The sequence below is a fragment of the Myotis myotis genome, unplaced genomic scaffold, assembly GCF_014108235.1.
Source record: "Myotis myotis isolate mMyoMyo1 unplaced genomic scaffold, mMyoMyo1.p scaffold_m19_p_2, whole genome shotgun sequence".
NCBI classification, from domain to species: domain Eukaryota; kingdom Metazoa; phylum Chordata; class Mammalia; order Chiroptera; family Vespertilionidae; genus Myotis; species Myotis myotis.
This window is the reverse complement of record NW_023416324.1, coordinates 183,868,725-183,889,654: the sequence shown is the minus strand read 5'-3', so window position 1 is coordinate 183,889,654 and position 20,930 is coordinate 183,868,725. Positions and strand designations below refer to the sequence as shown.

At 38.8% G+C, this 20,930-nt stretch overlaps 1 protein-coding gene across 1 annotated transcript in view; it reads right to left on the bottom strand.

Annotated features, from left to right (window-relative positions):
• Positions 1-1,397, bottom strand: part of SPATA16 (spermatogenesis associated 16) — a 200,709-nt gene extending 199,312 nt beyond the window's left edge. The window contains 2 exon segments of the mRNA XM_036352620.1: positions 785-1,357; positions 1,359-1,397. Coding sequence (XP_036208513.1) covers positions 785-1,357; positions 1,359-1,397 — 612 coding nt within the window.
• Between the last annotated feature and the right edge of the window lie 19,533 nt (positions 1,398-20,930).

The window sequence follows — 20,930 nt, the reverse complement described above, 5'->3', positions numbered from 1 at the left end:
GCTTCTATATTTGTTACAATGTTTCAAACTGAAAGCTCAGAGGCCAGCAAGGCAGGCGGGGAATGTTGGAGTCCTCCTTCACTGAGGCAAGCAAGCCTCATGTTCGCTTCCAGCTGCCTGGCTGCCGGCCGCCATCTTGGCTGGCAGTTAATTTGCATATTGCCCTGATTAGCCAATGGGAAGGGTAGTGGTCGTATGCTAATTACCATGTTTCTCTTTTATTAGATAGGATTATATAGGCTATTGACTGACTTACCTGCCTGCACAAAGCTCACTAGGCTAGGAAGGAAAGTGCAGTTTGATAATAAAGTAAAATGGTGTCATTTTGTTTTTAATAAGTATCATCTATAAATTATCAGCCCATACTAAAAAATAAATATGGCTACATTTAATCATGAAGACTACATCAAAAGGGGACAATTCATATACTTATTAACTGCCTATGTCTAGAGAATCTATGTTCTACCCACCACCTCTATACTAAAACATTATGGCTTTTATAGGTATAAATTACAAAACCAACTGCACTTTTTTTATATGTTATCATTCATTCAATGTTTGTTATCAGAGAAAATGCATGAGGTATGTCAAGTGCACACAGGCATTTTAATTTGCAGGCATATCTTATTTGCTTTATGTAAACTGGGAAACCACATAATCCTCATGTCATTCAATACTTTCACCCCATGATCACTATTCATTACAGTATGATCAGAGCTGCTCCATGTAATCACACCTGTTCATTTCACAGCCTCCTCTCACCAATCTATCTTTAATCCCATACCTCCAGTGCTGTTCTGAACTGTCCTGCTGCCACGGCGTACTTCTTTTGTCTGTAGCACAAGCTGGCGTCCTTTAAGGCTACTTGAAGCCATTTGTCAATCTGAGGCAGAAAGTTGAAATTAGGTCCATGCAAAGGGTCTACTATTTCAGCCTCTTGGCATGTTGGCTGAATCCCAGTGGATGTGAAGGGCTCTACAAACTCATAGCTCACATCCTCTTCATCAACATAGACCAGCTTCACCTCCACATCCATGATGCTCTTTAAGGGGATGTGAGGCAGAGGCAGGGTGATCAATGGGCTGTCAAGTTCCATGATCTTTGCCTCCTTCCTTCCAGCTGGCTTTTCTTCACCTTCTGCCTTCCTTTTAAAGGCCAGTTTCTCTAAATCATTGCTTTGTTTTTCTTTGATGCTCTTTGCCATTTTTATTCTGTTGACTGTGGTTTCCACCTGTTTGTCGCCACAGCTTTTCTTAATCTCTTGTGGTATTTCCAGGATGCTGGGTGAGTTTGCTAAAGTGGACATTTTCTTGCTTATGTTTACCTTTGGAACCAGCTAATCAGAATAGATCCTATTTAACGGTATTCTCCAAACTCCTACTGCTTCCTGAATCCATTGATTTCCCCCCTGAAACTCCTATAAGGGTTAAAAGAAGAAAAAGAATTAAAACAATATTTTGAAATTCCAATGGTTTAAGACTATAGCCAAATTTATTTAAAATACTGTTTTACTCATTATAGGTATTTATTCACCATAAAGTAAAACTGTATGTACATCATCTGCTGTTTTACTAAGAAAGTGCATGTTTTAATCTCAAAATTCACCAAGCATTTGTTGAACACACATTTAGACAATGTCTTAAAAAGTACTCACTTATAGCTGAAAAACATTGAATGAACATGTTTATGGGGTACCCAAAACTCACTAAATAGGAAAAACTTTTACACAGCCACTGAGGACAAAGAAGACTAAAAAAAAAAAAATCTCGATATTAATTTCCTGAGAAAGGCAGGTGGTCTAGAACTCATTATAAAATATACTGCTAACCTGTATAATAGACTTGGGAGTTTAAAGAAACCACAGCTGCTTCCTCTGAAAAGCTTTCAGAAATGTTGTAAGCACAATGTTTCTTTAATTTGTTTCTTGTATTAGTAAGGAAAATCTCAAGTTTAAACCACTTTAAAGGTAACTATTATTCAGACCTGACTTGAAAGCAGAAGAATATGAACTTCAACCTCTCATTAATGTGGAGCCGCATATTCATCTTGATTCTGCTGTATTAATATTTTGTAGCAATGACTTCAATAGTGTATATTTGATGAAGACAAAGCATTTTCCTAAATCACTAATGTTCAAAAAATATAATAACCAACAGCCTTTTGATTCAAAGGTTTCTGCACACTATCTATAGATTGGTTTAAAAATATAAAAGTCCTAAGACCTGATTATATAGTATGGTTGGTTCCTATTTTTAAAGACTTTTTCATCTATCATATTCTGTCCTGGAAACTACTCTGTAGGAGAAACAGGAAGAAGGAACACATTTTTCAAAGAATCTAAGGGATAGAGAGCTTAAGTTGCTTATTCAAGTCATGTTGTTGGTCACTAGCAGAATCTGGATTGCTATTTCCTCTCTGGAACTTGCCCTCACTACCTCCTAGCCTGGGAGTACTTCCTCCCTCTATAGAATTGGAGAGCTAATAGCAGACTTACATCAGAACACAAATAGAAGAGAAAAATGCAAGAAAGAAGGGCTGAGTAGAAGATTACAATGAGAAAAGAGCTAATATTCTTGCATCTTTTCACTTACCACAAGGACAGTGCCTGACATCAAAGTCTTAAGTAGCTTTTCAAGATTGGTGATTATGTTAATATTGCTGATTATTTTTATTTGTTTGCTTGAAAGACAGCAGTTTGCTTATAGAAATCATTTAAAATGCACTGAATTTTGACCCAGTAATTTTTTTTGTTTCTTTTTATTTTTCAATTACAATTTACAGTAAGTACTATGTTTCAGGTGATAGTGATTAGACATTTATGTAACTTACAAAGTGGTCTACCCCAATGAGTTTTATACCATCTGACCCTATACAGATATTATAATATTATTGACTATATTCCCTATGGTGTACTTTGTATTCCCATGAATATTTTATAACTAACAAGTTGCTTTTCTTATTCCATTAACCTTCAACTCAGCCTCCCAAACCCCCTTCCATCTAAAAACAATCATTTTGTTTTTTGTATATATAAGTCTGTTTGTTTGTTTTTGGTTTTGGTTTTTTTTGGTTTGTAGATTACACATATAAGCAAAATTATGTGGTATTTCCTTTTCTGCCAGGAAAACAAGTGATAAACAAATGGGACTGCATCAAACTAAAAGCTGTTTGTACAACAAAGGAAATCATCAACAAAATGAAAAGACAACCTACTGAATGGGAGAAGATATTTGCTAATGTTACATCAGATAAAGGGTTAATGTCTAGAATTCATACAACTTAACACCAAAAAAGCAAACAACCCAATTAAAAATGAGGAGAGGGCCTAAATAGCTATTTCTCTAAACAGGTACACAGATGGCCAATAGATATATGAAAAGGTGCTCAACATAACTAATCATCAGAGAAAATAAAAATTAAAGCTTCAATTAGAAATCACCTCACACATGTCAGAATTGCTATCATCATTAAGTCAACAAACAAAGTGTTGGCAAGAATGTGAAGAAGAGTGAACCCTCGTGCACTGTTGGTGGGATTGTAAGTTGATGCAAACATTATGGAAAACAGTATGGAGGTTCCTCAAAAAATTAGAAACAGAATTACCTTACCACCCAGCAATTCCAATTCAGGGTATTTATTGGAGAAATCCAAAACACTAATTCAAAAATATATATGCATCCTTATGTTCACTGCAGCACTATTTACAATAGCTAACCTACAGAAGCAACCTAAGTGTCCATCAATAGATGACTGGATAAAGAAGACGTGGTACCATATACATTGGAATATTACTGAGTTATAAAAAAGAATGAAATCTTACCATTTGTGACAACATGAACAGACCTAGAGGGTACTATGCTAAGTAAAACAAGTCATACCCAGCAATTCATTTATTTATTTATTTTTTGAGGATGCACAGCTCCAATTCCATGCAGGGGACAGGAGAAGGGCCCCAGGAAAAACAGTTCACTTTATAAAGTTTCATTCAGCTTGGGGCCCAGGGGAGGGTCTGCACTTGACACACAAGGGGCTGGATTTCTAGCAACTCCCATCTTCCCCTGGCAGATAGAATCCCCAGTGATTTTCACAGCCAGATGTCATGTGAGCTACCTTTCCCAGCTCTGGTGCTGTGGACTAGGGAGCCTGCCTGGAGCTGAGACCCTTTGCTCCTCAGCGGGAGCTTTTGTAGCTGTGATATCTCTCCAGATTCTCAACCACTGCACATGGGTGCAGGGTCAAACTCTTCACATCGCCACTCTTCCTACCAGTCTCAGTGTGACTTCTTCTATACATCCTTGGTTATAAGACTTCTGTCCTGCTAGTCATCAGTTCATTATTCAGGTGGATTGTTCTATAATTTAGTTGTAATTCCAGTATGGTCCTGGAAGGAGGTGAGTGTAACTTCTACCTACTTTACTGCCATCTTGGATCTTCTCCCCAGTAATTCTTAAGAAGAGTAAAGGAAGAACCAAAACAGTACATATGACTCTAACCTTTGAGGCACTTTCCTCATCCCCACAATTGTACATTTCTGTCACCAGACAAGGTTGAGTTCAAATGTGGACATGTCAAAAAATCTACTGTGAGGTCAATATTATTGTATTAGAGAGATCAAATTCCCATAATTCCAACAACAGCCATCTTGGATATTAATTTGCAAAAGTTTAATACTAGAATAATATTTCCCCAGTGATTGATACTGATGTACTAGAGTTGTGTTTCTGCAGGGTGAAACACCTAACAGAATAAAATTTTTGGCAGCCTGTGTTATGCTTAATAATTAAGGAGATCACCATGGCTGAAAATCATAGGCCCCATCCACACAGCTTTACTTTGATCAAGGCCCTGTTTTCTTTCCTCTCTTTGGAATCATTTCTGGCATCCAATATATCTTTTGTACCATTAATGGGGCTAGTTGGAGTGGTGAGGAAGAATCTGTCTTGGCCATCACTCTATCATGTTTGCTCTTGTGCCATATACACTTTGAGTTGAGCGAAAATTAGCTTCAGTTCTTGAATTAAGATGTCTCATGGATGGACACTTGGGATATGCATCTATACCAAAAAGTTTCTTTCAGTAGCAGACATGCAGAAAGAAAGTAGCACAACGCCAACACCCCATGCATACCTTGTATTTTTTTTTAAGTGTCATATGCAGTTTTGAGTAAAATTTATATGCCACACAGTTCCAAGTAAAGCTTGATTCTGATTGATGTTATAGAAATTATATATGTACTAGAAGCCCAGTGCACAAAATTCATGTGGGGGGGAGGGTGTCCCTCAGCCTGGCCTGCACCCTCTCCAATCTGGGACCCCTCGGGGGATGTCTGACTGCTTCTCACAATCTGGGACCACTGGCTCCTAACCCCTCTGCCTGCCTGCCTGATCGCCCCTAACCACCTCTGCCTGCCTGCCTGATCGCCCCTAACTGCCTCCCTGCTGGTCTGATCGCTCCTAACCACCTCTGCCTCACCCCGCACCTGGGACCAGGGCTTCTCTCCCTCTGGCCGGCCGCAGGCACCCAGGATCCGGGCCAGCTTCGCCTGGGCCGGCCACAGGGGACCATGGGCAGGCGGCTTTGCCTGGGCCACAGCTGCAGGCACTGGTGCCCGGGACCATGGGGCAGGCAGCTTGCCACTCTCCCGGGCTACAGGCACAGCCGCTAGCACATGGGACCACAGGGCATGCAGCTTGTCCCTCTCCCAGGCCGCAGCCTGGCTGGTCCCCATTCCTCTCTCGTGAGCTCATTTGTGCCTGGCTGGTCCCCATTCCTCTCTCCCCAGTGTTGAGTATCTGAATAGTTCTGGTGCAAAGGTGCAAGGGCTTGAGGGCATGAGGGCATGACAAACATTTGCATATTAGCTCTTTATTATATAGGCTATGTCCCTTTCTTGGTTCAATGCTATCTGTGAAGCCAAAGAAATGTGAATCTCTTGAAAACTGTTTAAAGCTCAAAATACCTGATTTTAAGGATCTCTGATTCATATCCATTCTTAAAATAGACTGCAAAAAATATAAACAGGAAATTTTGCTGGGTGAGCTATTCCAAAATTTTCATGATATGTCCCAGGTATCTTTTCTGAACTCTCTCTCTACTTCAAGCACCAGTGGCTAAAATGTGTCAGATTGTCTATAATTGGTTATACTTAGCAACATTTTTAGCATTACCTATCTCTTTTACCCCTCTTTCACATCCCTTAAATACATACAAATGTATACACTTATCTTTACAACCACTTCTGCTAGAAGGTTCTCTCTCTTTAAATCTCTCTCTCTCTCTCTCTCTCTCTCTCTCTCTCTCTCTCTCTGCCTCCCTTCTCCCCCTCCTATCTTCTGCCTATTTTTCCTTCAAACTTCTCCACACCATTCTTCCTCCCAGATGTCCCCCACACTTCCCCACATCTTTTCTCTTTACAAGGAAGAATGTTTTCTTGTTTTATGAAAGAGGCTTCTGAATAATTCTGCATCAGTCCTTAAACCTCTATATAGAAATCATAATTTTGATTTTCAGTGCATATTTATATACAAAACAATAATAGAGAAGGGCAAAGTGTACATGGTATATAGAGCACTCAGAAAGAATAAATTCGTAAGAAAATATTTCATTTCAAACACCTGGAAGGTCAATTACTACAAATTTGTCCAAGAGACAATAATTCATGTCCCTGTAAAAACCTAGAAAAAATATCCTATTATCTAAAAGTGGCCTAGACATGCAGGCTGAAAAAACATGGCCATACCCAACCAATATTTTTAATGTTGGTTACAAATCAAACCTCAGCTTCAGATTTAGAGCCTGTTCTTTATAAAAACTGTTTCACAGGAGAGTTTTAGATCTGCTCTCCTACAGCTCTTAAACAAATTATAAAACTCCATTTAAATAATCTGGAATTCAAGGCCTTTCACCATCTAGCCCAATGTGTTACCAGACTTATTTAGCACTCCTTCTGTAAACTACTCTGAAGTCAATTTGAAATTCTTGTTACTTGCAAAAGATACTCATTTCAGTCTGTCTACTAAGAATTCTCCATCTTTATATTCCCACCTCATTCCACCTGTCCAAACCTAGCCAGAAGTTATCCATCTCTCCTTCCTCAGAATACCAATGGCATTTAAAGCACTTATTTTATACATTGCAGTTATGTATGAATGACTTATTTCTTCCAATAAACTCTCTAAAAGCAAAAATATGCTTTACCTATCTTGACATTAGTTCAGTGGTTTGCATAGGTAGGCATTCAATGGATGTGGATCAATATGGATGCTGTGAATCAAAGGCTAATTTACAAATTTTAAGAGGAACAAAATTGGATTTTCCTTAAGGTATGGCCTGTAAATTTTTAAAAGTTGTTTCTGAGGTGTTTTGCTAGATTTCTGTTTGTTTGTTTTATATTTGGTCCTGGATAAAATATATTTTCTTCTTTGGCAGTTCAAATGAGTAATGTACAAACTAGATTTAAACTATCAGCCTCTTCATTTCTTTTAGTAGTCAAGTTGATTAACATGACATTAGTCAGTGTTCTGAGGCATTGTGTTACACTTTAATCATGACTTCAATAAAAATACTTTGAGAGAAAACTACCAGACAGTACTCACTGATAACATTCTGTGAAAATGCCCATTCTTTAATTAAGAAGACAGCACTGTAAAATTGATTTCCTCCCAGAGAAAAAAAAAATGATCTCCAGCAAATATTGATATGAAACATTAGAACAATCTCCAGGGTTTTATAATAAATACAGGTACAAGAAACAAAGGGAGGTTAATGTTCAATCATTTCCAGCGGGTAACCATTTAAAATCTATTTGCTGGATTTTCAACACATTTATTTTGTTCTTCAAGCATTTCATCAAGCATTCTGTTCTACGTGGGAGTTTCTATTGCTTCATAGATACAATCAGTGGCCTATGTGGCTATTAGTAGCACAGATTATTTATTGGAATTTCAATTGAAATAGGCAGCTCCAACATGGGAAATTCAGAAAAAGAGAATCCTTTAAAAATGTGCTCTCTGAAACATTCACCATCACAGTTGCCATGGTTTTCTTTTTTTTAAAAGGATCTAATTTTAACTTGCTGTTAAATGTAACCAGAGAGACATTATAAGGAAAAACATCTTGCTTGTTAGTCCACTAGTACACCTTGATATTTTAAAAACACCCTACAAAATATTTCTTCAATCCAATAATTATTTATTGAACACCCACTCTGAGCAATGTATTGTGCTACATATTACAAAGGAGACGGAAAATGAATTAGAAGGGTCTTGGCACTCTAGAGCCCGCAGTTGGAGATGGGTGAAGGTTGAGGAGGGGAGATGTACAGATAAATAACTTCATACAGAGGAGACACTCTCAGACTGTGAACTGCTGAGGTGGAAATGTATCACAATCCTTTTTCTACACTGATGTCAAGTTCTTTCAGGGCCTGGAATGTAAGAGGCCCTCAGTGAACATTTGTTATGGGTTAAGTGCGTAGCTGAGGTGAGCACTGTGGTAGCAATAATGGACATGCTTCGGTGGGAACAGGGGCTGATGCAGTTTCAAGAGATTTACTTGTTATAAGAGCCCAACTGGGAGGTGTCCCTACACAGGCAATTTTTCTTTTCTTTCTTCCAGGTACCCATAAGGCACTATTTCCAGAAGGAAGAGTGAAATTGGCTCACAATGCTCATTAAGAAACACAAAATGAAACATACGATGCAGTGTTATAAGAATAATAATAACCAGCAGGTACTCCAAGTGTACAAAGTTTTCTCACTGGGTTATCCCATTTGTTTCTCAGAACACTTCTCCTTAAATACCATTACCCTCATTTTACTGAGGAAACCAAGAGATTAGACAACTTGAAGGTGATCCCCGAGAAAGTTTACCAGACTTAAGTCTAGAACTCAGCACATTTTGGACTGTAGGGTAATAAACTCCTGTGTACTGGACCACCATTGATTGGGATTTGTACTTCCCCTACCTTAATATTTTTCTGTTATTTTAACAGCTAGCTATGTAACTTTGCTGTTTGATTGGGTGGGACTCCTTTTAAAATGGTAACAAAATAAATTGGTCATTAATGTTTATCAAGTATATGAGAAAAACATAAGTTTTTAGGTGTTTTTTTTAAATAAGATTTTTAGTTGCAAGTGTAAGTATGACACTGTTATATTCCGGCAGTCATTAAATTCAGAAAAAAAATTGATGTGGACATTAAACTTTCACATGAGTGGGTTCCAGAGATTTCAAATTCGAAATTTCCAAACCATTTGCTGATCACTGAGTCACCAAATGGGAATAATGGTATCAAAGCAACCGTCCTTGTTTGTACCTGGTACACTGTGAACATTTGGCACGTTGCATCAGAGAGAGCATTAGAAAGAGGCTCCATCATGGGATTATGTAGTGGAAAGAGCATTCCATTTGGAGCTGCAAGGAAGGTTTGAATTCTAGATTTACTATTTATTAACTGTATGTTGTAGGAGAAATTGTCCAACCTCTCTAAACTTCATTTCCCTCCCTTGGAAATGGGAATGATCAAATACAAGAGAATCGTGTGAAAATCAAATGAGAGACTCTATGCAATGGCACATAAATGAAGAGAAGAAATGAGGTAATTACATAAGTAGCCTCCTTGAACAACCCTCTACTCTTTCCAAGGCTAAAGTCTTTTATCTGGATCCCACCTCTCCATCCTCTCAATGACTGGGCTCTTGCAATAGTCATCTTTCCATATCACCTCCCCTGTTCTGCTTAATCCTGTTATTGCACACACTGATCTAGCAACACTTTTCTTTTAAGAAAAACAAACAAGCAAATTTCCTTGCCTCCACCTCCCCTTCCTGCTGCTACCCTATCACTGCTGCCTGTGCTGCACAATGACTGAATCATTTTTTAACATTCTGCCTCCACTTTTTTTCATCACATATTCTCTTCCCAATCCACTCTCTTGAGGCTTCAGTCCCTTCCATTCATTCTATTTAGACTGCTCTGGAGGTCTGGCAGATGACAACCTCGGGATGGCAACATGAAAGTCATCATGAGCAATCTTTCTAGAGGACACTCTCTTTTGTGGAGCCCTCGCCCACCTTCTCGGATACCACAGTCATCTGATTTTTCTATCACTTCACTGGACACCCATTTTCAGTCTTCTGGGTTGGCTCTTGCTCTTCTGTTCTACCCAAGAGCTGGAGCCACTTCTTTTCTCCAACTACATTCTCTCCTTAGGTAATTTGTCCAGTCTTGTAGCTTCAAATACTGTCATATGCTCTTAACGCCCAGGGTTACAAACTCTAGCCCTTATATACTCCCAGAACTTCAAAATTGTATACCCAATTGTCTGTGACATATCTATTTGGAATACCCTAGTATGCATCTTAAAATTAACAAGCCCCAAATAGATCTCTTAATTCCCATCACCTCAAATTGCCCCTCTCCTAGTCTTCTCCATTCCAGTACATGCCCCCACATCTATGCCATTGGCCAGGACAGAAATTTATAAGCTTTTTGCATTTCCTTCTTTCTTTCACTTAACCCACATCTTCCATTCCATCATCAGACCCTGTAGACTTTCTTTCAAAGGTCCACTTCTTTGCATATCTATGACAACACCCTCCTCCAGACCCCATGATCTCATGTCTAGATAATTGCAATTACTTCCTCCAACACAGCAGTCTCAGTCATCCTTTCAAATGAAAGTCAGATCCCACTAAGTTCTCCTTTAAACCTTCGAATGGCTGCCCCTAACACCTAGAATAGAATGCAAATCCCTTATGCCTCTGCTTCCTCTAAAATTTCATCACTTGTTTTTCTTCCTTTATCTACTATGTTCCAGCCACCTGGCTTTCATTTTATTCTGCCTTTGCAATAGTTGGGCTGGAATAGTCTCTCCATTATTTTTCATGGTTATTCAGATCATAGCTTAAATCTATGTTCCCCAAGAAACTTTCTCTGAATTCAAAAGTAACCACCCTTCAGTCATATATTGATTTTAAATCTCTTCATACTCCTATCACAGCACTATTTACTTATGTATATTTCATTCATATCTATCTTCCTCCACCATAATTTAAGCTCCATGAGAGAATGTGCCTTGTATGCCCAGTTCACTGCTATATATTCAGAATGTGCTCGATAAAGAGTAGACACACAATAAATATCTGTTTAATGGATAAATGATATTATTGTATCTTATCTGATTGTATATCTAATAAAAAATCAAAATTATCTTTTTTTTATTTCCTGCTGTACCATATTACAAATGCTTATTAGGAAGTTTAGTGGGAGTGAAGTACACATAAGGTAGCATTTTACAAATTGGCTTCATATTGGAAAATTTGTAATTGCAGGTCCTTCCTTCCTTCCTTCCTTCCTTCCTTCCTTCCTTCCTTCCTTCCTTCCTCCCTCCCTCCCTTCCTTCCTCCCTCCCTCCCTCCCTTCTTCCCTCCCTCCCTCCCTCCTCCCTCTCGTCCTCCCCTTCCCTCTCTCTGTCTCCCTTCCTTCCTTTATTTCTTCTATTTTTATTATTTACCACTCTAAATAAAGAATATTTATAATGCAGTTACCCTGATCTCTTTTATTTTAGTCTGTGTTAGGAAGTAAATAATTTCCCCAATTCTTTCTTGACATAAAGTATGGCTCATTCAGAACCGAAAGCAAAATCAGAAAAATCAATCTTTTTTGGGAAGTGATAATGGTACAACTTGCTATCTTTATGAGTGTGGTCCATGGGAACACAACTGTACTTCTCTAAAATCCATCATCTAATTTGACTGTAAAAACAATAACTCATTGGCCGTGGCAAGAATATGAGGGTAGAGTGTAATGTTTCAATGTAAAGGTCAGAGACCTTTGGCTACATTCCTTCTTGAAACATAAATGCAATCGGGCAGCCAAATTCATGGGCATCCTAGAGAAAGTTTTAAAGTTGTTCTGTTTCTTTGCAAACATTAATTTGTCTTTCTATAAAAGTGATCCAAGTTTCTATTTGCTTAAGAGGCTAACACTGTACAGATGTGTAAGGAAAAAATTTTTCTTTAACTTTGGTCCACTCTTTAATTCTGTTGATATAGGTCTTAACTCTTAGAATTTCTTATTTTATTTCTTAAACTATAACTCAGAATTGTAGGAAGATAGATAGGAAGAGGATTTCAACATATTCTAATCTAATCTCCTTAATTTGCTGATGAAGAAAGGGAGTCTTGGGCAGGTGAAATGATCTGCTCATGTCACACAGCAGATCAGTGCTATTTTTTTTAATTGTTTTATTGCTTAAAGTATTACAAAGGGTATTACATATATGTCCTTTTTTTCCTCCCGCCCTTGGCAATCCCCTGGACTCCCCTACCCCCCAGTGTCTTATGTCCATTGGTTATGCTTATATGCATGCATACAAGTCCTTCGGTTGATCTCTTAACCCCCTCCCTCCTGCCCCCCAACCCTCCCTGGCTTTCCTGTGCAGTTTGACAATCTGTTTGAGGCAGCTCTGCCTCTGTATCTATTATTGTTCATAAGTTTATAATGGTCTTTATTATCTATGAATGAGTGAGATCATGTGGTATTTTTCCTTCATTGACTGCCTTATTTCACTTAGCATAATGCTCTCCAGTTCCATCCATGCTGTTGCAAATGGTAAGAGTTCCTTCCTTTTTACAGCAGCATAGTATTCCATCGTGTAGATGTACCACAGTTTTCTAATCCATTCATCTACAGATGGGCACTTAGGCTGTTTCCAGATCTTAGCTATGGTGAATTGTGCTGCTATGAACATATGGGTGCACATATCCTTTCTGATTGGTGTTTCTGGTTTCTTGGGATATATTCCTAGAAGTGGGATCACAGGTCAAATGGGAGTTCCATTTTTAGTTTTTTGAGGAAACTCCATACTGTCTTCCATAGTGGCTGCACCAGTCTGCATTCCCACCAGCAGTGCACGAGTGTTCCTTTTTCTCCACATCCTCTCCAGCACTTGTCGTGTGTTGATTTGTTGATGATAGCCAGTCTGACAGGTGTGAGATGGTACCTCATTATTGTTTTGATTTGCATCTCTCGGATGATTAGTGACTTTGAACATGTTTTCATATGTCTCTTGGCTTTCTGAATGTCCTCTTTTGAGAGGTGTCTATTTAGATCCTTTGCCCATTTTTTGATTGGATTGTTTATCTTCTTTTTGTTAAGTTGTATGAGTTCCCTATAAATTTTGGAGATTAGGCCCTTATCAGATATAACATTGGCAAATATGTTTTCCCACACAGTGGGCTTTCTTATTGTTTTGTTGATGGATTCTTTTGCTGTGCAGAAGCTTTTTATTTTGGTGTAGTCCCATTTGTTCATTTTCTCTTTAGTTTCAAGTGCCCTAGGAGCTGTATCAGTGAAGAAATTGCTTCGGCATATGTCTGAGATTTTGTTGCCTTTGGATTCTTCTAGAATTTTTATGGTTTCCTGTCGTACATTTAAGTCCTTTATCCATTTTGAGTTTATTCTTGAGTATGGTGTAAGTTGCTGGTCTCGTTTCATTTTCTTGCATATATCTGTCCAATTTTCCCAACACCATTTACTGAAGAGACTATCTTGGCTCCGTTGTATGTTCTTGCCTCCTTTGTCAAATATTAATTGAGCATATTGGTTCGGGCCAATTTCTGGGCTCTCTATTCTATTCCATTGATCTATATGTCTGTTCTTGTGCCAGTACCAGGCAGTTTTGAGAATAGTGGCTTTGTAATACAGCTTGATATCTGGTATTGCGATCCCACCTACTTTGTTTTTTCTCAGGATTGCTGCAGCTATTCGGGGTCTTTTTTTATTCCAGATGAATTTTTGGAGAGTTCGTTCTAAATCTGTGAAGTATGCCATTGGTATTTTAATGGGAAGTGCTTTGAATTTATAGATTGCTTTGGGTAGTATGGACATTTTAATGATGTTGATTCTACCAATCCATGAACACGGTATGTTCTTCCATCTGTTTATGTCTTCCTCTATCGCTTTTTTCAACATCCTGTAGTTTTCTGAGTAGAGGTCTTTTACCTCTTTAGTTAAGTTTATTCCTAGGTATTTTAATTTTTTTGGTGCAATGGCAAATGGGATTCTTTTTATAATCTCTCTTTCTGAAAGTTCACTATTGGTGTATAGAAATGCCTGATTTCTTGGGGTTAATTTTGTATCCTGCTACATTGCCAAATTCATGTATTAAGTCTAGTAGTTTTTTGATGGAGTCTCTAGGGTTTTGTATGTATAATATCATGTCATCTGCAAATAAGGACAGTTTTACTTCCTCTTTTCCAATTGGGATGCCTTTTATTTCTTCTTCTTGTCTAATTTCAATGGCTAATACTTCCAGGACTATGTTGAACAGGAGTGGTGAGAGTGGGCATCCCTGTCTTGTTCCTATTCTTAGGGGAAATGGTGTTAGTTTTTGTCCATTGAGTATGATGTTGTCTGTGGGCCTGTCATACATGGCTTTTATTATGTTGAGGTATGATCCTTCTACTCCCACATTGCTGAGAGTTTTTATCAAAAATGGGTGTTGGATTTTGTCAAATGTTTTTTCTGCATCAATGGATATGACCATGTGGTTTTTTTCTTTCAGTTTGTTTATGTGATGTATCATGTTTATTGATTTGCAGATATTGTACCATCCTTGCATCCCTGGGATAAATCCTACTTGGTCATGGTGTATGATCTTTCTGATGTACTGCTGGATCTGATTTGCTAAGATTTTGTTGAGGATTTTGGCATCTATGTTCATGAGGGATATTGGCCTGTAATTCTCTTTCATTGTGTTGTCTTTACCTGGTTTTATGAGCTGGGAAGTGTTCCTTCCTCTTGGATTTTTTGTAGTAGCCTGAGGAGGATAGGTTTTATTTCTTCCTTGAATGTTTGGTAAAATTCCCCTGTGAAGCCGTCTGGTCCTGGGCTTTTGTTTCCTGGAAGCTTTTTGATGACTGCTTCAATTTCTTCCATAGTTATTGGCTTATTGAAATTTTTAGATTCCTCCTGATTGAGTTTTGGAATGTTGTATTTTTCTAGGAATTTGTCCATTTCCTCCAGGTTGTCTAGTTTGTTGGAGTAGAGCTGTCCATAGTATTTTTTAACAATCATTTGTATTTCTGTGGGGTCTGTTGTTATTTCGCCTCTATCGTTTCTGATTTTGTTTATTTGGGTCCTCTCTCTTTGCTTCTTGGTGAGCCTGGCTAGAGGTTTGTCAATCTTGTTTATCCTTTCAAAGAACCAGCTCTTGGTTTCATTGATTTTCTATATTGTTTTTTTGGTCTCTATGTCATTTATTTCTGCTCTAATCTTTATTATCTCCTTCCTTCTGCTCACTCTGGGGTTTTCTTGTTGCTCTCTTTCTAATTCTTTGAGTTGTAGAGTTAGATGATTTACTACCATTTTTTCTTGTTTGTTGAGATAGGCCTGTAGAGCTATAAACTTCCCTCTCAGGACTGCTTTCATTGTGTCCCATAGGTTTTGGATTGTTGTGTTTTCATTGTCATTAGTTTCCAGGATGTTTTTAATTTCTTCTTTGATCTCATTGGTAATCCAATCAATATTTAATAACATGCTATTCAGCTTCCAAGTGTTTGAGTATTTTGGGTTGTTTTTATTGTAGTTTATTTCTAATATTATGCCCTTGTGGTCTGAGAAGATGCTTGGTATGATTTCAATCTTCTTGAATTTGGGGAGACTTTGGTTGTGACCCAGTATGTGGTCTATTTTTGAATATGTGCCATGAGCACCTGAGTGGAATGTATATTCCGTGGCTTTGGGGTGAAGTGTTCTGAAGATGTCAATTAAATCCATCTGATCTAGTGAGTCATTTAGGATTGCTGTTTCTTTGTTGATTGTTTGTCTAGAGGATTTATCCAGTGATGTCAGTGGTGTATTAAAGTCCCCTACTATGATTGTATTGTTGTTGATCTCTCCTTTGATATCTTCCAGGAGTTTTTTTATGTATTTGGGTGCTCCTGCATTGGGTGCATGTATGTTTACCACGGTCATATCTTCTTGTTGTATTGATCCCTTTAATATTATGAAGTGGCCTTCCTTATCTCTTGCTATGGCCTTCACTTTGAGGTCTATTTTGTCCGATATAAGTATTGCTACCCCAGCTTTCTTTTCATTTCCATTTGCCTAAAAGATATTTTTCCATCCCTTCACTTTCAGTCTGTGTGAGTCCCTTCTAATGAGGTGGGTCTCTTGTAGACAGCAAATGTATGGGTCATGATTTTTTATCCATTCAGCCACTCAATGTCTTTTGGTTGGAACATTTAGTCCATTTACATTTAAAGTTATTATTGAAAGGTACTTGTTTGTAGCCATTTCTTTTTTTGTGTGGCTGTTTTCTTTCTGAGCTTTTCATTTCTTCTTTTTACACCAGTCCCTTTAGCATTTCTTGCATTGCTAGCTTGGTGATGATGAACTCCCTTAGCCTTTTATTGTCTGTGAAGCTTCTTATTTCCCTTTCTATTTTGAATGATTGCCTGGCTGGATAGAGTATTCTTGGATTCAGTCCTTTGCTTTGCATCACTTTGTAAATTTCCATCCATTCTTTTCTGGCCTGATGTGTTTCTGTTGAGAATTCATTTGATAATCTAATGGGAGATCCCTTGTATGTAACTTTCCGTCTCTCTCTTGCAGCCTGTAAGATTCTCTCTTTGTCCTGAACATTTGCCATTGTAATTATGATGTGTCTTGGTGTGGGTCTTTTCGGGTTCACCTTGTTTGGGACTCTCTGGGCTTGTGTGACTTTTTTCTTCTCCACCTCAGGGAAGTTTTCTGATATTATTTCTTCAAATAGGTTTTCTAATCCTTGTTCCTCTTTCTGTTGTTCTGGCACCCCTATTATTCGTATGTTGTTTTGTTTCATATTGTCCCAAAGCTCCCTTAGACTCTCCTCCTGTCTTTTAATTTTTTTCTCCAATTGAAGTACAGTTTGGGTGTGTTTTGCTTCCTTGTCTTCTAATTCACTAATTCGGTCCTCCGCTTCTCCTAGTCTACTCTTGACATTTTCAATGGTGTTTTTTATTGAAGCTATATCGCTCTTCATTTCTTCTTGGGTCTTACATAAGTTATTTATCTTTTCATCTGTTTCTTCTTGCTTCTTGCATATGTTGTTGATGTTTTTCTCCATCCGGTTTATGCTCTCTAGGACCCTTATTCTGAATTCTTTTTCTGTCATGTTGCATGCCTCTGTATTGCTTAGCTGCTTTTCTGGAGAGCCCTCCTTTTCTTTTCTTTGGGTATTTCTTTGTCTACCCATGTTTGATCTCACTGACATATCTAGATGCTGAGTCATTCAGTGGCTGCTTCCTGGGTGGCAGTGGCTCCTCAGGCTGTGGTTGCTCTTTGGGCTTTTGTGGTAGCAGCTGTTCCTCCGTTGGTAGCAGGTCCTCTGGTGGGTGCTGTTCACAGCTGTGGTGGCTCTTCTGGCTGGTGGAGGGAGGCTTCACACACAGCAACTGTTCCTCAGACAGAGCGTGTGGTGATCAGGAGGCTGCTGTTGCTTGGATCTGTTGCGTTGATTTAAAGGCACAAAATACAACACAACAAGGCACAATGTACCAGGCCCTGAACACAAATGTATTTACAGTATTAATAACCCCAAATAAAGGTGGCCACCCGAGCTAAGAGAGTTAGGGGATAAGGAAGAAAGAAGAGAAAAAGATAGAAGAGAAAACAGAAAAAAAAAGTAAGAGAGAAAAGAGAATGAAGTAGAATAGGGGAGGAGACTATTTATATGAGGAGAAAACTCCAATAGAACCGCCACTAATCCCAACAAATTCCAGCAACGGATCCCTGGAGATGAATACAAACTACAAACAACCAATAATATCAAGCGAGGCAAGGGAAAACAGAAGCACAAAAATCACTGGGTGGGGGGTGGGAAACATAAAAAGAAAAAGAAAAAGCAGAACAACATCACAAACAATCCTAAAAAAAACCCCATATACTCAACAATCAAGCAAAAAACAAAAAAACAATAGAGAGAGAAAAGAAGAAAAGAAAAATAAATTTGGATAGTGAAGAAAGATAAGGGAGAGGTGTATAAGGATTTAGAGCAGGGGATTGGAAATAGGATATATAAGTAGGGTGAAATTTTGACAGGGGGTAAAAAGAATAGGGAAAATCTAAAGCAGGAATAGAGTAAGAGAAACAGGACAACAAAAGGGGAAAAGTGGGGAAGAGGGTTTTAGCACAGAGGCAAAATTGAGGTAGAGAAAAATGATGCTAAAGGAATGATGAAAATAGAATGGAGAACACTAGTCCCAAAATAAAATAAAGAGAAAAGAAAATGACACTTTAAAAAATGGTAAAATGGTAGCAGTAATAATACTGGTTAAAAATAAAAATGTAGTAATTAAAAGGGTAAAATCAGGTGATGAAAAAAGAAAAAAAATGGTTTCTTAGTTAAAAGGTGAAAAAATAATAAAAAAATAATTAAAAATGTGCAGTAATGAAGCTGCTTCAGATCTTCTACTCTTCTTTTTGGCACGCCAGATATTCAGGAGAATGTTGAATTTCCCTCCGATGCACTGTTCCTCTGTGTTGTAAGCCACAGTCCTGATTTTAAGGCAGGCCGTATTGGTTCCCCAGATTGCCTTTATCTGTATTTACAGAAGAGTCAGTTCGTAGCTCTGCCTCTGTGTGGCAGTGTGTCTGGATTGACCTCTGAGGCTATAAGTCCTCTCTGACCAGGAGTTCTCTATTGTACCTTAAACTGGCTTGGGAAAATCCTCTGCCCAGAGCTGGTTCCCCCAGTCATCACTCCCAGCTCTGTTTCCCAGGCTTCCCAAAAACAACCTTCTCCTACAGGCTCTGCAAGTGACCCCAACTGGGTAATCCCATGCACTGGGTTCAACAATCAAACGCACAGATTTAAGAGAAAGTGTGAAAACAAGAGCCTGGGAAGCTGTGCGAAAAGGGCTCCACCTTCCAGATCTGCACGGAGTCTCTGTGCACGCTCTGGCCCCTGGCACCAAGTAGCCTGCAGACTGGCAAAATCTGAGGCTGCCCATTTGCATCCATTCCAACTATGGGCTTATTTATAGCGTTCCCTTCTGCCAGCAGCCCTAGGGGAGCCCTTCCACACTCGTGGGTCATGCTGGCCCCAACGGCCGCGGACTTTGTGGGGTGCAGATCCCCCCCCCACGTGCATCCCACTCTCCAACCTAAATTGCAAACCGCACCTTTGGGGGAAGTCCAACATTTCTGTGGGGAGAAGCAGGGATCCTCTGAGTTCATGTAGTTGCGCTGCTTGAGAGCCGTTGCTTCCGGGTTAGTAGCCGATCTCTGGATGCTGGTAACAGCCACTCAAGATGGCGTGGTCTCCGCGGCTGAGCCAGCGCTCTGGGTGAGGTTTCAGCCTCGATCTCTAACCGTTCCCTTTTTCTAGGAGTTCTCTGTCTTTTCTGGCTGCAGACTGTCTCTCAGCTGAATCTCCTCTGCTTTTTCAGGCTGTATGTTACCTGTTTCAGCTGCTCGCCCTTATCTGCTCCGGGACAAGGCACCGACACGTCCATCTAAACCTCCGCCATTTTTTTTCTCCAGATCAGTGCTATTAACCACATTTTGCAGTTCACAGAATTCTTTCTACCTCATTCCACTGCCTACCATCGTAACACACAGGTAAATGGTTATCAAGGTTGTCATTTTCAAATGGAGAACACATACCGAATGACTCGGCATTTTGTTTTCAGAGTCACAAAATTAATGAACAGTAACCATGAAGAGTCCTTATCTTTTGTACTACTCTTTAAATTACTTAACTAGCCTGGATGCATGGCGCCTACGAACAAGGAGGTTAGGGTTGGATTCCCAGGTAGGGCACATGCCTGGATTGCAGGACTGATCCCCAGTTGGGGGCATGCAGGAGGCAGCTGATCAATGATTCTCTCTCATCATTGATGTTTCTATCTCTTGCTCCTTCTCTCTTCCTCTCTGAAATTAATAAAATATATTAAACAAAATTACTTAACTAATTGTTCTCAAACATGTTTAAAAGTTAAATATACCCAGAGGTGGGAAATGTATCTTTAAAAAAACACAACTTTTTATTGGAAAAAAAATTTAAATTTACAGAGAAGTTGTTTAAGAATAGTTTTTAAAACTCTCATTTTCTTTTTACCCATATTTACTAATTTTAAATATTTTGGCCACAGTTATAATTCTCTCCCCAATATCTAAGTGTGTGTGTGTTTGTGTGTGTGTGTATGTGTGTGTGTGTGTGTGTAGTAGGTTATACACACATATATATGCATTTTTAATATATTATTTTCTGAAGTCATGAGTAGTTTGCACACATCATGCCTTATTATCCCTTACTATTTCAAAACATATTTCTTAAAATCAAAGACATTTCTCTTATGTAACACAATCCACTGATGTTGACATTGATACTATTGCCTAATCTGTAGTCTCTATTCCAATTTTGTCAGCTGTCTTGATAATGTCCTCTTAGTATTTTTCCCTCCAGTATAAGATTCAGTCTAGGATAATATGTTGCATATAGTTGTCATATCTCTTTAGTCTCTTATTCTGAAATAGTTCCTCAGCCTTTCCTTGTCTTCCATAGATCGGCATTTTTTTTTTTTTTTTTGAAGCATATAGGCCAGCACTTTTATAGGATCTAGCTCATTTTGAGTTTGTCTGATATTTCCACATAATTAGATTCAGGTTAAACACACCCAGTCAGAACACTACAGAGCATTTGTTCTGTCTTTCTCACAGTAACTCATTCAGAGGCACACCTGCCCACTTGCATTTTTTGGTGATGCCAATTTTAAGCACCTGGTCAGGATGCTAGTTTCTTCAGAGTATGGTTAGTGATTTCCCCATTGCAATTTATAAGCTAGCGGTTCTCAAGCTGTGGGTCACCAACCTGTGGTTCGCGACCCCTTTGGGGGTCGAACGACCCTTTCACAGGGGTCGCCTAAGACCATTGGAAAACA